The 10,018-nt window shown below is 45.9% G+C and overlaps 1 protein-coding gene across 1 annotated transcript; it reads left to right on the forward strand.

Annotated features, from left to right (window-relative positions):
• The first annotated feature begins 3,591 nt into the window (after window positions 1-3,591).
• Window positions 3,592-6,401, forward strand: HSPA2 (heat shock protein family A (Hsp70) member 2). The gene has a single exon (XM_003356734.5). The coding sequence runs from the start codon at window positions 4,008-4,010 to the stop codon at window positions 5,916-5,918; it is 1,911 nt and encodes a 636-aa protein (XP_003356782.3). The 5' UTR covers window positions 3,592-4,007; the 3' UTR covers window positions 5,919-6,401.
• Window positions 6,402-10,018: the final 3,617 nt, after the last annotated feature.

Genomic DNA, 10,018 nt, shown 5'->3' on the forward strand with positions numbered 1-10,018 from the left:
GATTTTTCTTATAGTGACAGGTGATTGGAGAACTATTTTGGGACAGGATACATCCAAAGAATTATAAAATGGCAATATTTATAGAGCTCTTATATATAATAACTAGTTGAACTCCAGTTTGCTCATGGGTCCTCAAATTATAGGCTGCTACTGACTCCATGTTCTCTTCAGGCATTAAATCTTCAAAAAATCCACAAACTTTATTAAGGTTGTGGCTGGGTAGGGACTGAGAGGGTTCCATTTTCAATGGGCCACATTTTTAATGAATTACAAGCCACAATTATCAAAGAGAAAAGAACATTTTAAAAACTCAATGTAAATAAGGAAAAATACTAAACTCTAAGAATGGTCAGTATATGATAATGGTCTAGGATAGCAAAAGTTTGTTTCACATAAAAAAACAAAATGCAAATATTGTGTCCTTGAGGGGAAAACTCAGGATACCATTTAAAGTATGAAACAGGGATCCCTGTTCTTATCGTGGCTCAGTGGTAATGAACCCGACTAGAATCCATAGGGATGCTGGTTCAATCCCTGGCCTTGCTCAGTGGATTAAATATCCAGCAATGCTATGAGCTGTAGTGTAGTTGGCAGATGTGGCTCAGATCCTGCATTGCCGTGGCTGTGGTGCAGGCCAGCAGCTATAGCTCCAATTCGACCCCTAGCCTGGGAACTTGCATATGCTGCACATACAGCCTTAAAAAGCAAAAACAAAACAAACCAGTATGAAACATACAAAACATCAATTTACTAGGTAAAAAGAGCAAATATATATATATATATATATATATATATTATATATAGCTAATGAAACTACAGATAAAATTGCTATTGTGGTCTCAGAAAGCTTAAGATGAATGTTGTAGTTAGATTGCAAGATTTGTATGTAATAACCGTGCACAGAGATAGTTCATAGTTACTGTACAAAGGAATCTCTCCCTTCTAAAGCTTTAATTTTAATCCATGCGAAGAGTGGCAAAGTTCAGCACCTGGCTCAGGCATGTCACCTCTTCTAGGAAGCCCTCAGGAACATACCTCACCCCGTCTGGATGTGCCCCTCCTTCATGTTCCCCATAGCACTTCTCTCAAATAATTTTTCTCTCTTTATTGGATGTTCAACCCCATAAAGACAGACTATTGCATTTGCCTTTTTACTCTCACATATACTTCCCCCCCCAACTTTCTGATTTTATTCTTAAAACATAAAGTATACCATAAATATGTCAGAGGAACAGGAAATGAACAAATATCCCCGAAGACAAATCATGAGGGGAAGGAGAGTAAATTTTGGAAGTGGGAGCAGGTGGATGGGGTTTGGGGTAAGCTGACGGGGAGGGCACTTGCAGGGGTGGAGATAACCTTGGGGAAGGTGGTTTTGGAAATTGGTCCGGGGCTCTTGCAAGAGCCAGTGCAGGACCTAGTATGGGGGGTGCTGGAGCAGTCAGTGCAGGCTCTCCCTGCAGGGCTGCTGAATTCTCCTCTGACCCTTAGTCTCCTGCAGGAGGCGGTGCAACGTTTCCTTCCAGTGGAAGTAAATGCACATCAGTGTCTGGGGCTGCTGCCAGAGCAGCTGCAGGTTTTCCCTCCCTGGGTGGTGAGTCCTTATGTGGACCTGGGCCTCCTGCAGGAGCAGCTGCAGGTTCTCCCTGCCTAGGTTGTGTCTTGGCCTCTGGTTCTGGGTCTCCTGCTGGAGCTTCAGGCTGGGCCTCAGGGGGGACCAAGCCATCCAGTGGACTCAGGCACAGGTGGACTCCGTCCTCCGTACCAGAGCCAGATGTGCTGAGATTCCCATAAGCCTGGCAGAGGACTTGGGGGAGAGGCCTGTGTGGAGTTTCATCGGGAGGCCATCTGCCTTCCTCACCCAGCTCTTGGCAGGTCTCAGGCGAGGGGTTCTGCAATGACAGTGAGCGGCAGAAGGCCCAGCCCCCAAGAGTCCTGCGGGGCCATTATCTTCTTGCTGCTTCTTCTGCCCCCTTGACCTTAGGCTCCCAGATCAGGTGAGGCCTTGTCTGCTCAGATACCTACCCCCAATCCAGGAGGAATGAGACCCCCCCAGAGGTTTGGAGGTACAGCTCTCGCACAGGGCTCAGCCCTGACTCTCAGCCACCTCTCCCAACTTCTCCCCAGCCAGCTTTGTCCTGGGGTGTGGACATGACCCGCCCAGCAGGTATCCAACCCCTGAGGCAGACCCAACCTGGAAACCCCCCTCTGCACACAATCATTCAGGGAGGGGACATGAGGCTACCGTGTGGGATCAGAGAGGTCCTTGCACTGGGGCTGGAGCTCCCTCTCCCTGTGTTAACCTCTGGGTCCCCGCGGGCAAAGCCCATGGGCATCTGTCCTGAGTTCTGATCCATTTTCTGCTGGTTTGGCAGATATTGTCTCTGCTGCGCCCTCTCCTGCGGCATCGTGAGAACAGAACACAGCAGAGCAAGTCCATCCCTCCTTCGTTGGTACTTTTTAAAGTTAACAATGTCTTCAGCTTCCCCACAAAATATGAAGTACTATTGCTGTTGTTGTCTTCCTTCCAAAGCCCATTTATATGAGCCTGCTTCTACCACCTATCCACCTGGTACCAGACAGTACTTGCAGACCTTCTCCCATATTCCGGTTAAACGTGACAGAATGAATTGCCCTCCTATTCATCTACTTTCCCTGAGAGTCTATGCCTCCACTGTAACGTGAGCATAGATAAAGAAAATAATCTCACCCAGTTGAGTTCAGTCATAAACCCTATCGCGTGTGCCTAAGACAGGGTTGAGAGACTTATGAGAGCCATGAGGCTGGCTTATTTTACGTTACTTTAACCTGTGGGTTCTGACTAATTTATAGATTTCCCCGTGAAGAACTCAAAGCGGCAGATAAAGCACTTGAAACAGAAAATAAGGAAAGCAGTGACGAGAACAGGGAGATGAAACTCGTAAGCTTCAAGTGGAAGGACAAGCAGGGAAAATGGAAAACGAGGTAGAGAAAATTTGCAAATACTGGAAAGACGAATTGCAACCGCGTCCGACTGCCATTCTGCAGGCTGCCTTGCGAGGCGGAGGAAAACGGTCCGCCTCTCCGGGCTCTCTCCCACTCTTGCAGCCCCCGCCCGCCAGGGAGTTTTTATCCAGCGCTCACACCCAGTGTGAGGCTGCGATGCAAACAAACAAATTCCAGGAGCCCGACGGCCCTTTGCTAGGAACTTCTTTGTCATTTCTCTTTGTCCCCACGCCCTATCCCGGAGAGAGGGGAGCCGCCCTCACGCCCAGACCACGCCAACGCCCACACGCGGGCAGAAGGAAAAAGGCCGGCTCGGGTCCTACTTTTCCAGTACCAACTCAGGACGAACTGCCTAGCCTCTGAGAGCTACTCTGGTCGAACCAGTAGTTACTGAACAACGTTTCAGTCCTTAAGAACTGAGCGAACTGCCGAGACAGCTACTCTATCAGCGCTTCCCTCCCGCGTCTCCTCCCCGCGCCACGCCCCAATCCCTCCTTCCCCCACCCTACTTGGGAGACTGCGCTTGCTCATTGGTCTTTTGCCCTGCCAATCCGACGGACGTCAACGAATCCCGCCTTAGAAAAAGCAAAAATCGCGGAAAAGCGCGTACACCTGGCGGGGAGCGCGAGCCCAACGCCCGCAAGCTGCTGACTGTTCCTGGGCTGCGAAGGCCGCCCTTCCCCCCGAGGACGCGTGGGAGGGGTCTTATTTGCATAACGGCCTCCCCTCGCTTCTCGTGCAGGAGGGAGTCCCGCCCCCCCTCCTACTGGAAGTCTGTTGGGCTGCAGGCGGGTCACTCCGACCCAGGCAATCCTGTGGCGGGCGGTCCCGGGAGCGGATTGGCTCTGAGAGTTTCCAGAAGGCGGCAGAGAGGCGACTATAAGAGCGGGCAGCCGAGCCGGGGGGAGCGAGAGACGCTGGTTGCGCTCGTAGTGTGTGGTGCAAGCGACCGTTAGCTGAGGCCGCGGATTTTCTGTGCCAGGTGTTCTCGTCTAACGTCGCTTGCTCGTCTTTCAGTCAGGATGTCTGCCCGCGGCCCGGCTATCGGCATCGACCTGGGCACTACCTACTCGTGCGTGGGGGTCTTCCAACATGGCAAGGTGGAGATCATCGCCAACGACCAGGGCAACCGCACCACCCCCAGCTACGTGGCCTTCACCGACACCGAGCGCCTCATCGGCGACGCCGCCAAGAACCAGGTGGCCATGAACCCCACGAACACCATCTTCGACGCCAAGAGGCTGATCGGACGGAAGTTCGAGGACGCCACAGTGCAATCGGACATGAAACACTGGCCATTCCGGGTGGTGAGCGAGGGAGGGAAGCCCAAAGTGCAGGTGGAGTACAAGGGAGAGATCAAGACCTTCTTCCCGGAGGAGATCTCTTCCATGGTCCTCACTAAGATGAAGGAGATCGCCGAAGCCTACCTGGGGGGCAAGGTGCAGAGCGCGGTCATCACCGTCCCCGCCTATTTCAATGACTCTCAGCGCCAGGCCACCAAGGACGCGGGCACCATCACGGGCCTTAATGTGCTGCGCATCATCAACGAGCCCACAGCGGCAGCCATCGCCTACGGCCTGGACAAGAAGGGCTGCGCGGGCGGCGAGAAGAACGTGCTCATTTTCGACCTGGGCGGCGGCACTTTCGACGTGTCCATCCTGACCATCGAGGACGGCATCTTCGAGGTGAAGTCCACGGCTGGCGACACCCACCTGGGCGGCGAGGACTTCGATAACCGCATGGTGAGCCACTTGGCCGAGGAGTTCAAACGCAAGCACAAGAAGGACATTGGGCCCAACAAGCGCGCGGTGCGGCGACTCCGCACCGCCTGCGAGCGCGCTAAGCGCACCCTGAGCTCGTCCACACAGGCGAGCATCGAGATCGACTCGCTCTACGAGGGCGTGGACTTCTACACGTCCATCACCCGGGCCCGCTTTGAGGAGCTCAACGCAGACCTGTTTCGCGGGACCCTCGAGCCGGTGGAGAAGGCGCTGCGCGACGCCAAGCTGGACAAGGGCCAGATCCAGGAGATCGTGCTGGTGGGCGGCTCCACTCGCATCCCCAAGATCCAGAAGCTGCTGCAGGATTTCTTCAACGGCAAGGAGCTGAACAAGAGCATCAACCCTGACGAGGCGGTGGCCTACGGAGCCGCGGTGCAGGCAGCGATCCTGATCGGGGACAAGTCCGAGAACGTGCAGGACCTGCTGCTACTCGACGTGACCCCGCTCTCGCTGGGCATCGAGACGGCTGGCGGCGTCATGACTCCACTCATCAAAAGGAACACCACGATCCCCACGAAGCAGACGCAGACCTTCACCACCTACTCAGACAACCAGAGCAGCGTGCTGGTGCAGGTGTACGAGGGCGAACGGGCCATGACAAAGGACAATAACCTGCTGGGCAAGTTCGACCTGACCGGGATTCCCCCGGCGCCCCGCGGGGTCCCCCAGATTGAGGTCACCTTCGACATCGATGCCAATGGCATCCTCAACGTCACCGCCGCCGACAAGAGCACCGGTAAAGAAAACAAAATCACCATCACCAACGACAAAGGTCGTCTAAGCAAGGACGACATTGACCGGATGGTGCAGGAGGCTGAGCGGTACAAGTCGGAAGATGAGGCCAATCGCGACCGGGTAGCCGCCAAAAACGCCGTGGAGTCCTATACCTACAACATCAAGCAGACGGTGGAAGACGAGAAACTGAGGGGCAAGATTAGCGAGCAGGACAAAAACAAGATCCTCGACAAGTGTCAGGAGGTGATCAACTGGCTCGACCGAAACCAGATGGCGGAGAAAGATGAGTATGAACACAAGCAGAAAGAGCTCGAAAGAGTGTGCAACCCCATCATCAGCAAACTTTACCAAGGCGGCCCTGGCGGTGGCGGCGGTACTGGAGCCTCCGGGGGACCGACCATCGAGGAAGTGGACTAAACTTGCAGTCAGTTAGCGTAAACCTCTTTTCCTTTCTATTTTCTTCTTCCTTTTGTTTTTGTTTCTTCTTTGAAATGTCCTTGTGCCAAGTATGGGGTCTGTTTTGGAAGTCTTTAGCCCGGTGCATGCATATGAAAGGAAAGGTGCAACAACTTAGTTTAATTATAAAAGGTTAGTTCTCAAGTTTGATTTTTAAAAACATTATTTGAGGTTTCTCTTTAATGCATTTTGTGTGTTTGCTGACTTGAAGGTTTTTGGTTAGCTTAGTTTGGGAATGGAGATTTGTTTGAGATGGGAAACCTGAAGTTTGCACACATGTTCTGTGGAAGCTTGGTAACAATAAAATATATAAAAGCTTGAATTGTTATTTTTATGTACTACTTTGAGGGAAGTGAACATGGTAGTAATGTTAAAGACAGGCATACTTTTGCAAACAAATGCATAAATACAAATTTTAAAGTAAAGGTGAAATTGATCTCAAAATTGCTGTCTTGGAGTTTTCAGTTTTTCCTTAACTGTTTGTTCTGTATTGGTTTTTAACTAGTACAGTTTTTAAGTCACTAAGGCTTTTAACTAGGTAAGGTGAAATTTATCTAACTCAATCTTGTCTACTTCTCAGATGAAAGTTTCCTGCTTTGAATTACCAGCAATTTAAGGGGAGAAGAGGTGGGCAGACTTCCTCCCCTTTTAATACAGAAACCAGACTGGGATCTGACAGTGTACTCCAGACTCCTAAATCTTGGCTTAAGTGTATGAGTGAAAATGCACCTGAATATTCCAGCAAAGTACAAGCTATATTCCAGTTTTAAGTACAAAAAGGTTCTTTCTCTAAGCTAACAAAAGCTGGGATGGGAGTTGTCTTCTGATAAAGCACAACATAGTATGAAACAAGTTGCTTTCTGCAGCATACCTGAAACTAGATCCAGCAGGTGTCCGTGAAAACCACTTAATATTGAGCCCAAATTTAGTCAAACTTTAATTTTCTAGTAAAACAGCTCAACTTCTGAGTGTACGGCAAATTCGAAAAGAAAATGTTTCCAGTATCTATAATTACTTTTTTTCTGATTTGAGAATCATAATGCTTTTTCAATACCTGATTTAAATAACTAGGATATTTTTCTTTTTTTAAAAGACAAACTGCAAGATAGTCCTGTATTTTGTTAATATACAACTTGTCCATTTTCCAGTATTTCCAATTTGAGATTGTTGCAGATAGGAATATTACAACCCTTTGGGATCCACTATCCTGGGTTTAAGCTCTAAAAGTTTCTCCTTGGAAGAAGAGAGTTCATGTTTATTTTTATATTTTAGTGGAATGACACATCTGCTTTGTTCTGTTTTATTCCCTTCAAGGAGAATGTGGGAGAAATTCAGTAAAAGGTGATTGGAAAAGGCATAGTTAAACCTAATGTTTTCACAACATAGACATTTTGATTATCTCCTTCCGAGTGATGCAGACTGGCTTCATGTTGTTAAGATTAGCAGTGAATTGTAGAAGCTAATTTTTAATAGTGGACCTTTCTACTTCATGCAGAGATTAATCTTTGAAATAATATAAAAACTAGAGAACAAAATAGCCTAAAAATATTGGGATTTGGTAATGATCCTCTCACACAGGAGCTGACTCTTATGTATACATAATTTTTTTTTCTTTTAGCAAGTCTCATTTGGGTGAGGGGAGGAAGATAAAGAGGCAGTTGTAAAATTGCTTCAAAATATTTTTTTTTAGAGGCAATTGCTCTTTACACTCTGAAAGCTGAAGATAACTTTGGTTTTTCATTGCCACGGTGGAAAATTTTCAGCAAGGAGGCATTAAGGGTGTTTGATTGACTGCAGAGAGCGTCGCATAAATATTTGACAATCTACCTTGATATTAACAGAATCAGGTGGTTAGTAGACATAGAGTGCTTTTTAACGTACGTTTTCTTCAAAATAATACTCATTCTATTAATCTTTTATTTATTGGAAGTGTTTATCTTTTGCTCTAACTTCAAAGTATAATAGAATCTGTAAGTGCAATTTGGTATTAGTATGACTCATTTGAGACCTCATTTTAGAAGAGATCAGTTTCTAAAATATCAGAAAAATGACCAGTGGTAGTCTCTTTGATCCTATGGTCTGGCCTCTGGTAAGTTGCTATAACACTAACATCAGTCTATGTAGATAGTTCATTTTTGTTTTGAAAAGTAACTTGTAAAACTCTTAGTCTTCTTGAATGTTTTTTATTTACTTCAAATTTACCTAGATCTGAATATTACTAAGATAAAGCTCCCAAAGTAGCCATTCAGTGTTTCCAGGGGTAGGTTGAAACTGGTAACTCAATAACTCCCAGGGACTCCTTAGCAGGTGTTAGATCAGCCATAGTCAAATGACAATGGAAAAAGTACTTGAGGTTAAGGTGAGGCTAAATTACAGTTTAAGGAATAATTAGCATCACTTGAACTTGAAAGTAGTGGTAATGCTAGGGACTGGTGGTCATGACTTAAGCCAATATGATACATATAGGATGCTAAGGGACAAAAAAGTACATTTCTCAAAATGGGGGCTTCTATTTTTTAACATAGTTGTCCCTATATTGAGGCAATGCCTCTAGACAACTGTCCAAAAGAGACATAACAATTTGTTTATAGTATCTGAAATGTGTGAAATTTCAAAACAAGCTTACTCTCAATTTTTTATATTAATTTGATAAGTATAATGGAAATTAAAATACGACTTGTGCATTAGGAAATATTAGTGCACGTTACATCTTTAAACTTAGCATACATAATAGGATACTTACTGTATCACTTATTTAATATGTCAAGGAGAGTTAACATGAATTTCTTTATCCTGTGTATAGTCTTAAACATGAATATAACCTGGCTACCTAGCTGAAATCAAAATATCTCTTTTTATAAAGCTCAATTACTGGGCCCAGGATAAGTTATTCACCTACTTTCAATTGAATGTTGTTTATACCAGTTGTGTTGTGAGGTATGCTCCCCTTGCTTTTGAACATTGGAATTGAAGTCTTAGCGAACTTTGAATCCATACATCCTGAGACTGTTATACTTAGTTTAAGGAACAGGAATATTCAATTGCTTCTGTATATTTAATGTATAAATAGGAATGACAAAACTGTTTTGAAGGACCATCCTTGAGCATTAAAATTAGATAGAAAATTTAAATCCTTGAAGAAAAATGATAGAACTTTAGAAAAAGAACCCAGTATTCTTTTTTGTTTGGTTTGGTTTTTAGGTCCACACCTGTGGCATATGGATGGTTACAGCCTAGGGGTGGAATAGGAGCTGCACCTGCAGACCTACAGCACAGCAACATTGGATCCGAGCCCATCCACGACCTACACCACAGCTTTTGGCAACGCCAAGGAGTGGATTGCATAAAGTATTTTTATTTTTAATGTCTGGTACTGATGTTGACTTAAAATTTTTTGCATTTATATACATAAGCGATTGGCACAGTATTTGTCATATCTTGGAATTAATGTTATATTGGCTTTGTAAAAATAATTTGGAATGTTTTCTTTTAAAATGCTCTGAATCAATGTATGTAGCATCTATATATCAGATCTTTGGGGATTTAGAATTTCCTTGTGAAACCATCTGGGCCTGGTACCTTTTTGTGTGGATAGTTTTTTTTTTTTCTTTTTCTTTTTAGGACCACACCCACTGCACATAGAGGTTCCCAGGCTAGGGGTCGAAACAGAGCTTCAGTTGCCGGCCTACACACATCAGCAGCCATCTGGGATCCGAGTATTGTCTTCGACTTACACCACACCTCACAGCAACACCAGATCTTTAACGCATTGAGCGAGGCCAGGGATGGAAGCCATATCCTTGCCAACGCTATGTCAGGTTCTAAACCCTCTGAGCCACATAGGGAACTCCCCAGTATTTATTCTTGATATAGTTCTTGGAGTGGAAATATTTTAGGGTATATATATTTCTAAAATTTAATAGAGTGATACTTAATGTTGAAATGTCTTTCCCTTAGAACAATTGAAGATGTCATAGGCTTTTTTCCTCCATTCCTTTCAGTACATATTAGGTTGTTTGTGAATTGAAGATTGGGGAAATAAGCAACATAAAAGGAGTTGC

Source organism: Sus scrofa, chromosome 7 (genome assembly GCF_054392235.1).
Source record: "Sus scrofa isolate SSC_HxYL_T2T_F1_AM1 chromosome 7, Sscrofa_HxYL_maternal_Yorkshire_Landrace_v2.0, whole genome shotgun sequence".
NCBI classification, from domain to species: domain Eukaryota; kingdom Metazoa; phylum Chordata; class Mammalia; order Artiodactyla; family Suidae; genus Sus; species Sus scrofa.